The following is a 12,559-nucleotide window of genomic DNA, read 5'->3' on the forward strand; positions in this document are numbered from 1 at the left end:
TATTGATATCAGTATACTGATATCAATATTGATATCAGTATACTGATATCAATATTGATATCAGTATACTGATAACAGTGTACTGATGATGTCATCAATACTAATGATATCAATACTAATGTCAATACTGATGACATCAGTGCTGATAATGTCATCGGCAGCTTTCTGAGCTCCGGTGTGACGTTCTAAAAATAGACCCTAACCCGACGGTTTGCATTAATGTGTGTGGCCTAATGGCTCAACACACTTGTATCATGTCGCAACTTAAAGAAAAGTCTCTTGGCACCATGGCCAAAACCGAACAGGAAGTCGGCCATTTTGAATTAATCGTGTCATTTTGGCGCAATTTATGCCATTTTCACGTGTCGTACTTTAACGAACTCCTCCTAGCAGCAGGATCGTCCGTTCGAACTCGCTCAGGAGACACAAAAGATGTTAACGATGAAAAGTTATGAAAAAAAAAAAAAAGAGTTTTCGTGAAATGGCGTGGCCGTGGCGCCGCGTCAAACTTCAATGTTAAACAGGAAGTGATACTAGTAGCTGATTGGTCGATATTTGATATTTCCTATTTTCTGACATAACTTGAATGGTTTGACATACAGAGTCGTGGGTGGTGTCATCGGACTTAGTTTCGAGTCCTTGACCATAATTGGTGAAAATTGCACGCGCGAGGGCCCGTTCATTGCTGCTTGCAGCTTTAATTATTATTCTCATTTTTAAACTCAAATCCTCCCGAAACGGTGTCGAGGCTCCGCCCCCAAATAAACACGCTTGAATTAGTGATTCAATAAAGTTTTACTGGACCAAAGACACAAAGAGTCACATGGGTCACGGGGCCCCCGCTGGTCAGTGCAGGAACTGCTGCTGCTGGTTCCCACGGCGACGGGTTGAGCCGTGTCGAGGGTTTTGACCCGGTCGGGTCTGCAGAGGTCCGGCGCCGCCGCAGCAGAACCTTCGGTCAAGGTTCGGGTTCACTCCTGTGGTGTGTGCGTGTGCGTACGCGCTAGTGTGTGTTCAGGACCGTCTGCAGGTCCGGGGGCAGCGACCCGACCGTGTTCTTCACAAACCCGTCCAGCTTCTCCAAGACGCCCTCTCTGACCTGCAGCTTCTGCTTCCGAGCTTTATTCTGAAAAACACAGAATACGTTTACATGCAGTCAAAATTCGTCAAAACATCATGACGCAATTCCCGTCATTTCCGCTTCTTCTTCCTGTATCCAAATCCAAAACAACAACAATAACAGCAGCACGGCGGATAATCAACAGCCCAGTAGAAGTCGTTTTGTTTCTCGGCCCTGTAGTTCGCCTTTTTCAGCGTCTTCCAGCGGTGCTTGATCTGGTCTGGCGTTCGTACAAATCCTGCTTCGCGCAACTTTTCGTTCACCTTTTTGTAAATCTGGCTATCCCGGTACTTTCTACCGTCTACAAATGCCAAAATGTTCATATCTTTCATTACATTTATGAAGTGATTAGTCTCCTCCTGGTCTTGTGTTTCTCCGTGTTTATAAGAACTTCCTGGACTCAAAAGACCAAGATTCCTTGCGGAAAGAACATGCGCAGAAAACAAATTCCTGTTCCTTTAGATGGGGATCTTCCGTTAGGTTGTACATGACCAAATATTCAGGTTAGAAAAGGAGTAACCCAGGGGTCATATTCGGGTTTTTAAAAACCAGAATATGAGCAAATTCTGGTTATTCATTCGAAGGTGTTATTGGTGTTTACATGGCCGTGCAAAACCAGGTTATTGCTAATATTCCGGTTTTAAAAGGGTTATTGATGCATGTAAACGCAGTCACAGACAGGAAATGGATTCACCGGGAGACTCCGAGGCTCCGCCCCCCCGACCCCTGACCCCAGCTCTCACCAGTCTCTCCCGGAGCTTCAGCACCAAGTCCACCACCTCCACCTCAGACTTGTCCTTGGTCCACAAGGGGAGGTCCTGTGGGAAGAAATTACATCACGGTCAGGCTGAAGGGGGCGGGGCCAGGAGGGGTGAGGGGGCAGGGACTCACGGCGTCACAGATGACCTCCAGGTGGAGGCTCTCCAGCTTCTGGGTCATCTCCTTGTGTCGCTGGCGGTACCAGCCGTCAAAGTTCGGGGACCGGAAGAACTTCCTGGACCGGGAGGAATGAGAGGAAGAACAGGAACGAGAGGAAGACGAGTTACGAGGTTTTCCGCCGCACCTTAAAAACCACCGCAGCAGAACCGGACCACTTTTAGATCGCTGAAAGAACCTGACGACGGTCCGAAGCGTCGCGTAATACCTCCCTGTCCCACCGGAGGTGCACTTTCTTTGTGTTTTACTAACTGTGGTTAGAGGTGGAATTACTACATACAGTGGCTTTAAAAATTTAAGTTAAATTAGGACAAATTCACAAAGTTGAGTTTACAAAGTCTGAATTTTAAATTAGACCAATTGTTAAGATTTTCTAAATTTTAATAAATATGAAATTCTTTGTTTATAATTTTAGAATTTATTGTATTAACACTTTTAGACTTTGGCTTTTTCTAATTTCTAAGGAAAATTTATTGAATTTAATTTTTTTTTAATTCAGTTTGTTTCTTCTTATTAAGACAGAATTTTTTTATTTTGTGTTTAGAAGCCAGAATTTCTGAAGTTTATCCTGCAAGTTTTAGAAGTTTTATTTCTCAAATACATTTTCTCTAATTCCCATTTAAGTTCACAAGTTCAGAATTTTAAACTAAAGAAATTGTAAAGTCAGATTCTCTAACTTTTAATTAATATAAATGTGTTTGTTTATAATTTCAGAATTCATTTTATTTATTAACATTTTTACATCTATGTATCATCTATCTATCATTTCTACATCTAAGTCAGACTTTGGCTTTTTCTAATTTCTAAGAAATTTGAAAAAAAAAAATTTTTTCATTAACATTTTTTTATCATTATAATAGCCAGAATTTCTGAAGTTTCTCTTTCAAGCTTTAGAAGCTTTTTTCTTTAAATGACACCCAGGTTGACAGGCAGGATATTCTCCTAAACGGAGGTAAATTAGTGGATTAAAAATTTTGAGATATATTATGGCATCTAATACCTATTTTAAACAGGCCTTGAATGTCTTAAAAACAAGATTTTGATTGTTTTTGCTAAATAAATTAGAAATTCAGCCTCTAAACCATGTCTTTAGCATCCCATTCTCTAACCTCATTATCTATGCAGGATTCTGAGTGGGCGGGGCTATGATAATGAGGCTCTGTGCTGATTGGCTGCCTGAATGACGCGATACACCGCTACCAAAAAATGGCGGAAGCTCCGGCCGGCGGAGTTAGTTGTGGCCGTGGTTTCACGCATCGGAGGCCAACCGATGTAAATTGAATCTGAACGGCTCGTAGATCCACATCACACTGGACGGCTCATCCGGGCAGCTGTACAGACACTGCAGAATTTAGTTCTTTCCTCCTTCTCTTAGTTGGCAGGCTGAGGGGAGACCACTTTATATATGTTAAAGCAAGAGAAAACCTGTTTTTCATAATAGGTCCCCTTTAAAATCAGTAAACAACTTGAGTTGGTTTAGTCTAATTTATTTTGCTCAGCTGGATCTGAACTCATCTCCTCGTAAACGTGCTCCAGTTTTACAAAAGCAGGTTCTCAGATTAAAACATAGTTCAAAAAGACTCCGCCCAGGACATGATGTCAGAGACCAAGCCCCGCCCCCTTACCCACCGACAGTGCTTGGGGGCGGAGCCTGCAGGACTCACCTGTACAACCCCAGCCAGTCTCCCCGCAGCAGCGAGGTGAGCTGAGGTCCGGTCTGGTCCAGAGTGGACAGGAACTCGTCCTGGCTGAAGGGCCGGATCAGGGGCGGAGTCTGCAGACAAGAACAGTGGGTGACATCACGGTGACATCACGATGACATCACGGTGACATAATCGCTGGGGAGCCACTTCCTGTTTACCTTCCAGGGTGTCACCGACCTCTGCAGCGGCATCAGGCCCGCCATGTAGCGCTCCTGCCAGACAAGACACAGGGCTTAGCAGAAAACTGGACCAGGACCAGGTCTCGGGACCTGGGGCCGGATTCACAAAACATTCTTAAGTGTCATTTTTTTCTTAAGTTCAGTCTTAAGAAGAAAAAAGAGAAGAAGTCATATTCTCCAAAAAAGTATTTTCTCAACTTTCTTCTTAAGTTTCTTCTTAAGAAAAAACTTAAGAATAAATGGTATTCTTGAAATAAAAGTTCTTAACTTTAAGACAACCTTGAGCTGTCTTAAAATGTCTTCTGTGAAAAGGTAAGACTCTAAAACTCTAAAACGCAAACTACCTGTATATATACAGTATGTATATATATATATTATATATATATATATATATATATATATTGTTTGTTGGTGCGTGCAATGCAATGACATATTTTAAGAAGTTCTTAAGTAGGAAAAATAAGAAATTCGTAAGAAATGACATTTCTTAAGACGGTTCTTAAGAAAATATTGAGGAATTTCACTTAAGAACTTTATTATGAACTTCTTAATTTTAGATCTTAAGACATTTCTTAAGATCGTTCTTAAGAACATATTGGTGAATCCGGCCCCAGGACCAGACCCGGGTTTAGACCGGCTCCTCACCAGCGGGATGATGAAGCTCTGCGTCAGCTCCAGCAAGTGTCTCCTCAAGATGGCGCTCTGAACCTCCGACGGCCGTTTCCTCTGGATGCCCTGCAGACGGAGGAGGAGCTGAGACGGTGGACACGCCCCCCACCAGGTGTGTGTAGGTGCAGGTGTGTGCAGGAGTATATCCAGGTGTGTGCAGGTGGAGGTGTGTGCAGGTGTCTCACCTTCAGCAGCCTCTTGATGAGGATCTTGTCCTTGTGCAGGAAGGTCTTGAAGGCCGTGTACATTCCTGCAGACAAACACGCAGGTGAGCAGCAGGTGAGCAGCAGGTGAGCAGCGGGTCACTGGACGGAGCCAGGTGTCTCCCAGGTGTTTCTCAGGTGAGTCGTCGTTTTAGTTTAGTAAATAACGTCAGATGAACGACAGATTAAAAGCTGCTTTACAGCTCTACGATCAGAGGAGGTGAATCTCACCTGGTTTGGTGTCCAGAGTCTTCAGTTTGGACAACTTCTTCACCTTCACCTGCTTCGGTAGGTCACCTGGAGGAGAGGAGACACACCTGGGTGGGTTCACGGGCCGTAACCGTGGCAACGGCGGCGGGAAAACCCCCAGGGATTAGAGGAGGAGGAGGAGGAGGAGGAAGAGCAGCCCACCTGCCGCCCTCCCGTCCCCCAGACGCAGGACGTGCGGCCAGCTCTGGAAGGTCTTGATGAAGAACGGGTTGGTGACGCCCAGGATGATGTTGGGGCTGCAGAGGAAGAGGAGGCTCGTTAGGGGACGGGGGTCTGGGACCCCACTGAGACTTTAGACCCATCTGAAGTAGGGCTGCAATGATTCGTTGACGATAATCAAAATTGTCGACAATTGTTGCCAGACGTGTTTTTCCAACGGAGTGAGGCGTCTCACTTCAATACAATCTCTGCCGAGAGTCGCGCATGCACGATAGCGTTTGGGCGTTTTTTCAAAAGTTTGGGAGCATTTTAGTCTCGATACAGTGAATAAAAAGATGACTTGCAAGGTTTGCAAAGCAGACCGTGCTTTTCACGGAGCACGTCGGTAATGCATTTGAAGAGAAAGCACGTCGCCTTGGTAAGATATTAAGCTTATTTTCATTTGTTGAATTCATTCGTTTCATTCTTTAACTTTGTTTATTTCATGTTATTTATTAGTATTATTTGAGCCACTCACAGCTACTCTCGTTGCTATAACATCAATCATAATTGATGCTGCGCGAAAGGCGAAAAAGCTTGTGTGATGATTACGACAATGATGGATTTGCATCTAACTTTCAGTCGGGTTTCCTATGAACTGTCAATTATCCAGCAAACTCCACAATGATCATGTTAACATTAAATCAGACAGATTTGTCTGGACTTTTCTCTTGCGGGACGGGAGAAGACACTAAATCAATGCATCTCTATTATTGTGCGGACATGAATTCTCAGAGTTTTACGGATGTGGGCGAGAGCAGGATGAAGAAAACAGTCCCGCTATAGCAGGATGAGGCTCTAGTACCGTCTTTCTGGTGTTTATTATCATTCGCCACATAATTAAAGCAACCTCATACTAAATTTAAAAAAATTACTAATTATCCGATTAGTCGACTAATCATTTCAATAGTCGGTGACTAGTCAACTATTAAAGTAGTCGTTATTTGCAGCCCTAATCTGAAGTCCCCCACCCCAGAAAAGACAGAACCAAGACCATCAACCAGACTAGGATCTGGATCTGGACCTGCAGGTTAAAACATCCAACTCTACAGCAGAAACAAATAGTGGGGTCCAAAGCCAGTTCCAGACCCCCCAGAACCGGATCGGTTCCCTCAGAACCCGGTTCTCCCAGCACCACGTACGGGGCCTGGGTCCGGGTGGTGAACTCCCGGAACTCGCTGTCGTGGATGGTGAAGTACGGACGGAAGTCGCAGCAGAACCTCAGCGGGCTGATGCAGCTGGGGGGCGGAGACACAGGACCGGTTACCACGGTTACCACGGTTACTACGGTTACCTAGGCAACGACACACACAAGCCCCGCCCCCCGCTCACCTGATCAGAGCCAGAACCGTCTCGGAGCAGGAGGTCGGCGACGTCGCCATGACGACCAGCGGCTCCCCGAGCAGCGTGAGCTCCCAGAGCATCTGGAGGTGGACGAGGACGGACCGGAAACACCTGGGGGGACGAGGGGGGACAGGTGAGACCAGGGGGGGACAGGTGAGACCAGGGGGGGACAGGTGAGACCAGGGGGGGACAGGTGAGACCAGGGGGGGACAGGTGAGACCAGGGGGGGACAGGTGAGACCAGGGGGGGACAGGTGAGACCAGGGGGGGATAGGTGAGAACGGGGGGACAGGTGAGACGGGTCAGGGGCCTCATGATCAAAACGTGCGGCGCACAAAAAATGTGCGTACGCCACTTTCTACGCTCACGTCAAATGATCGAAAATTGATTTGAACATAGAAAGTGGCGGTCTTTCATGCACACATCAAGGCTGGCGTACGCACTTTTCTGAGGTTTTGTCCGTTGGCGACACTCACTGGTGATGCAGTGAAGTGCAGAATATGAGGAAACGTAACGTCATCAATAAGTTCACGACCACGTGAAGGACACGACAGTCCCGACATCACCAGATAAGTTACACGAGAGTAAAGCTGCAACAATCTCACAATCAACCACATGATCTGAACAAACAACTAAAGGAGTTCAACGATGGAACCTGCAAATCCCGATGGAGCTTTGGCTCCATTAGAGGAACCTGCTGATGATCAGATCACACCGACCTGCTGGTCCAGGACTAAGACTGGACCATCAGCTGGTTCAGGTACCAAGAGGATCTTCTGGATCTCTGCCCTGAACTGGACCAGCTGCTCCGGTTCAGACCAACATGATGCATCAGCTGGAGCTGCTACAGGTCGGACATCTGTCACCATGACGACCGTATGGGACGACTACTAAACATCCCATAACTGTATCTGGAAAGAAAAACATTAAAATACATTTTGCAGCAAAAAAAACGGTTCTGTAAAGTCTTTTAAAACAAAACTAAGATGTCACAGAAAGGTTGGTTGGTACGAACTGATGTAACTCAGAAATTAATGAATGAAGTTGAATGAATGCAGTTTTTATTGAATGTTTAGGAAACTTTCAGAGTCTGATATCCAGTCAGCTGCAGGTGCTGCAGGATCCAGAAAGTGTTTCTCCAGTGATGGACCGGGATCTAGACCGGTCTCTCCTCCTGCGGCTTCAACACTCCGAGTTACAGTAACTTTGCTCTTTATTTCTCACGTTTGCACCTCGATAATCCCGTCGGCACAAGTTATCTTTATTTCTGCAGCAGAGGAATCAGATCGTGATGCTTCATGTTTTAAATATAAATGTATATTGTTCACATTCTTATACTTATGTATATTCATGAGGTGATCACGGACATCCACAATGTGTAAGACTCAATAAACGTGTACATTGGTCTTAATCCGTTAGTATATAATATGCATGACAATAAAGTGGAACGAGGAGCCGTTTTTCATCCACCAAAAATTCTGGTGTCGGTTCTTAAAATACAAACAAGAAAAGCAGGGTGTAATGATGCACTAACGCTGCCCATAAACATTCACAAACCCGTACGATCATAATAAAACCACAACTCTTCACGGAATGCAACACAAAGCAAAGAACAACATTAACCATAATGCAATGCAGTTTAAATCGGAAGAAATGCCTCCAAATAAATTATTTTTTCCAAGCCTCAACTTTTGACAGGACAGCTCCAGCTCACAGCCGATGTTTTTTTTAAATTTGTTTTACTTGTTTTTGCAAGTTCCTTGTAAGGATGAGCATTTTTTAATGGATAATTATCTTCATTATCATATTCAAACATATGTATTTGAGGGAGGAGACAGGGTGGAGTGTTGTGCTCCCGCATGTGAGCTCAAATCCACGCTGATTGTGATGTTCAAAGGAACCTGCGTGGATTTGAACGTACGCACAGTTTGGAACATCTGAATTTTTTTTTGCGTACGCTAGAATTCCCCGCACGGATTCACGTTGAAATCCACGCACGTTTGGAACATGAGGCCCCAAGTGAGACGGGGGGGACAGGTAAGGCGGGTCCCACCTGAACAGGTCCAGCTCATGGAGACTCGGCAGCAGCGTCGGCGCCAGCAGCAGGTTCTGAGGACAGGAGACGTTAGTCAGACCCAATCCCCCAGAATGCACTGCGGCTACCAGAACCCAAGCGCTGAGACAGGCCTGACCGTTCATTTAATTTATTCTTTATTTCATTCATTGATAAAATAAAACAACAAACAATTTAATATAAACACAAACGTTCCTAAATTCTGAATGAAAGGGAGCAGAAAGAAGAAGAATCTTATTTAATCTGCCCCTTTTTCCCAAGAAATCTATTTATAAAGAACATAAATTAAAAAACATCAACAAAGTAAAGAAAAAAACTAAAATAAAATACCTGCCGGCCGACACAGACATCACAGACGTCACATTCCTTTTTAGTTCCCAAGTTACAATTCAGTTAATACCATTCAAGAAAAACAAACAATGTTTATACCATTTCATGACAGTGGGTATGTCAATCAAACGTAACTAACATATTTCATTATATTTCCTTAACATACAGGCTTTAATTGTTTTTTTGAATGTAATGTTTGATTTGGATTCTTTGGTTTCTTTGTTCAGATTGATTCATAAACTGATTCCTTTCACAGAAACACAACGTTCCATCAATTTAGTCCTGAATCTTGGTTTTTTAAAGATCTCCGTTCCTTGCTTTCTCTTTTTTCAAATCTTTTCTGAATGTTGATTGGGAAAGTTTTCTTATGAGCTTTAAACATAATTTGCAGAATACTATAATAAACTAATTCATTAAATTTCAACAATTTTTATGTATTATTCCTTCATAAATTCTTATGAAGGAATAATGGATTTGTTGGATCTCTATATATCGTTTTCTACTGATTATTCTTATGGCTCTTTTTTGCTAAATGAAAGTTGACTGACCTCTGAAGTCGCCTGGCGGACCGGGCTTCCTCCGGGTTTGTCCGTCTTTGAAGGGATCCTCACCTGAAGGGGGGCGGAGAACAACACACCTGAGCTGGTGGGGGAGGGGGTGGAGCCTCCAGAGGCCACGCCCCCTCCTCACCTGCAGGACGACGCCCATCACGGCCAGGTTGAGGGTCAGTCCGGGTTCCGGCGGCGGCCACTGGTCCATCTGGTGGCAGACTGGGGGGACAGGGGCGTTAGAGCGGCGGGGACAACGCGTTATTTAGTAACGCGTTAGTTTTGGTGGTAACTAAGGCCCCGTTTCCACGTAGCAAAAACGGTGGTGTTTTCATGCGTTTTGGCCGTTCGTTTACACGAAAATGAAGCTCAAAGTCACTAAAAACGATCATTTCTGAAAACTCCGGCCAAAGTGGAGACTTCACGTTTGCTTGTAAACAGAGAGAAACGGACATTTAGGCTTCAGAACATCACGTTATGCGACAGAAACATCACCAGCGTCATGAGTGCGACCTGTGTTTACAATTTGTTTGGCCACCTTCAATATTTTCTTGTATTTTACTTGTTTTATATTCTAAAGTCACACTTAAAAGTAACTCCACTTCTCTGTCACTCCAAACCAAAGACTCTCGTTCATCTTGGAAGTAACTGGAAGTTACTCGTGTCATTTGTTGATGTTTTTTTCCAGGATTCTGATTGGCTAGCATGACTTTATCTTCTCGTTACACTGCCCCCTGCAGGTTTGGCTGCTCATAGCACCTTAACAGCGTATTACAGCGTATACAGCGTACACACACACTAGGGGTGTAACAATATATCGTGCCACAAAATTTCGCGATACAAAAACGCCACGAAACGTGTCGTGGAGGTGGCAAAGTGTATTGCGATATTGGGTTATTAATATTAATCTATTGTTTTGACTAGAAACGCGCATCCGACCGTGCCTCGACCCGAGGACCAAAATCTTACTACGCTCAGAAGAAACTAGTACCGTTTTGGTCCCGATCACGGGACTCTAGCGGAGTTTTGAGCTCTGAACTTTTAAGGCTGGTGTAGAGTTAAGCCTTACCTTATTAAATTAAACCTTTTTCTGGTCGTGAGTAGGATAAACACGGGAAAACTTCATCCGAGTTGGAGTGTACTTTAATGTCCCTCAACAGTGTAGGATTTTAGAACATCAACACAGCAGCTAGTGCTGTATCACTCCGCCCAATCTAAAACATACAGTATTAACAACTACAGATAAAATGACTAGTGTAAATATAGTCCCTGATTTACATCAGAATATAAAGAATATATTTATAAAATAATGAACCCTGCATTACCAAAATAACCTTCTTAACAAAAATAAATGTCCTCTTACACTTATAAGGTGAGCATGAATCAATCTGTTTTATGATGTAAAATTGTATGTAGCCTATTTATTTACTTTTATTTATTTATTTAATTTTAGTTGTTAAATTTCTGGAAAAGAAAAAAGTCAGATCATACATGAGAGAAATTATTCAGTTTGTGGCAAAATATTTGTACTTGTATGAAACTGAAGATCATAATACAAACCTGGCATTTACTTTTAGTTCAGTTTGTGGAAAATGGTTGGCCTGGCTTTCTCTTTAAAACTTAAACAGTTATAAAGCATTACAAACTGGAACAATAGGGCAAACGTACAGCATTGTTTTGTATTTTGTGTCTTTCAAATAAAAGACCATTTTTCCAGTCATATGTTCCTCATGCAAGGTTGTTAAGTAAAAATACTGCTATAATATCGTATCGTTATATCGTGAGATTAGTGTATCGTTACACCCCTAACACACACACACACACACACACACACACACACACACACACACACACACACACACACACACACACACACACACACACACACACACACACACACACACACACACACACACACACACACACACACACACACACACACACACACACACCTGATGAATTGACATTTGGAGGTCAGATGATCCGATCTTTTTTTAAATTTCGGATTTTTTTTATTTTCATTCTTTTTTCTATTTCTGATCTATTCTTTCTATTTCCAATATTTTTTTTATTTCTAGAGGGGGAAATATCCGTTTTTGTAAGTACGGATATATTTGTAAATACGGATACTACGTGGAAACGTTGCCTGAGTTACTTTTTAATGAAGTAACTAGTAACGGTAACTAGTTACTATTTTTCAGTAACTAGCACAACACTGCCTGGCAGCGGGGGCGTGGCCCCGGCGTGACATCATCACCTGCTTCCAGACACGGCTCCAGCTTCTCGAAGAACTCGGGCGCGACGACCTGCAGCAGCGCGTGGAACAGGTGGGGGAACGGCAGCCGGGACACCAGGACCAGGGACTGGAACAGAGTCACATGACACACGTCACATGACCGGCACATGACCGGCACATGACCGGCACATGACCGGCACACGGGGGCGGGGCCACCGGCCAATCAGGCACCGCAGCGGGGGGGGGGGGGGGGGACACCCACCTTCTGGAAGTAGCCCCGCCTCACAGAGACGTCCTTCACCTGCCGGAAGTAGACGAAGCCCAGGAAGTGGGACGATTCCCTCTGAGGAGACGAGGAGACGAGGACACAGCACTAGAGTCTTGATCCTTCATTATTTACTTAGTTGTTGTTTTTTACATTTTTAATTTATGTTATTTGTGAATTTATTTCTTGGAAAAAGGGGCAGATTAGATAAGATTTTTCTTCTTTCTGCTCCCTTTTCATTCGCAATTTATGAACATTTGTGTTTGTATTTGTATTGAATTGTTTGTTTTATTTTTTAATAAAAATGAAATGAATGAAATGATCCAGATTTGGGACCACCAGGATCTGGATCTGGAACCGCTAGAGTCTGGATTTGGATCTGGGACCACTAGAGTCTGGATCCGGATCCAGGACCACTAGGGTCGACTCACCTGCAGCGTCGCCGGGGCGTCCCTGTTGTAGACGTTGGCACTGAGCCGGCTGGC

At 44.0% G+C, this 12,559-nt stretch overlaps 1 protein-coding gene across 1 annotated transcript in view; it reads right to left on the reverse strand.

The window, feature by feature from the left end:
• Positions 1-755: 755 nt before the first annotated feature.
• The window catches only part of dennd6b (DENN/MADD domain containing 6B), a 14,937-nt gene continuing 3,133 nt past the window's right edge, over positions 756-12,559 (reverse strand). Inside the window, exons 4-20 of the mRNA XM_061714358.1 lie at positions 12,506-12,559; positions 12,072-12,152; positions 11,831-11,936; positions 9,716-9,795; positions 9,574-9,636; positions 8,675-8,730; positions 6,611-6,733; positions 6,421-6,516; positions 5,222-5,316; positions 5,042-5,107; positions 4,793-4,857; positions 4,584-4,673; positions 3,918-3,971; positions 3,721-3,830; positions 2,012-2,114; positions 1,864-1,938; positions 756-1,126 (exon numbers count right to left, since the gene is read on the reverse strand). The exon at positions 12,506-12,559 is cut by the window's right edge and continues 56 nt beyond it. Coding sequence (XP_061570342.1) covers positions 1,004-1,126; positions 1,864-1,938; positions 2,012-2,114; positions 3,721-3,830; positions 3,918-3,971; positions 4,584-4,673; positions 4,793-4,857; positions 5,042-5,107; positions 5,222-5,316; positions 6,421-6,516; positions 6,611-6,733; positions 8,675-8,730; positions 9,574-9,636; positions 9,716-9,795; positions 11,831-11,936; positions 12,072-12,152; positions 12,506-12,559 — 1,440 coding nt within the window. The 3' untranslated portion in view covers positions 756-1,003. The remainder of the gene's footprint in view (positions 1,127-1,863; positions 1,939-2,011; positions 2,115-3,720; positions 3,831-3,917; positions 3,972-4,583; positions 4,674-4,792; positions 4,858-5,041; positions 5,108-5,221; positions 5,317-6,420; positions 6,517-6,610; positions 6,734-8,674; positions 8,731-9,573; positions 9,637-9,715; positions 9,796-11,830; positions 11,937-12,071; positions 12,153-12,505) is intronic.

This window comes from Cololabis saira, chromosome 23, assembly GCF_033807715.1.
Source record: "Cololabis saira isolate AMF1-May2022 chromosome 23, fColSai1.1, whole genome shotgun sequence".
Lineage (NCBI taxonomy): Eukaryota > Metazoa > Chordata > Actinopteri > Beloniformes > Belonidae > Cololabis > Cololabis saira.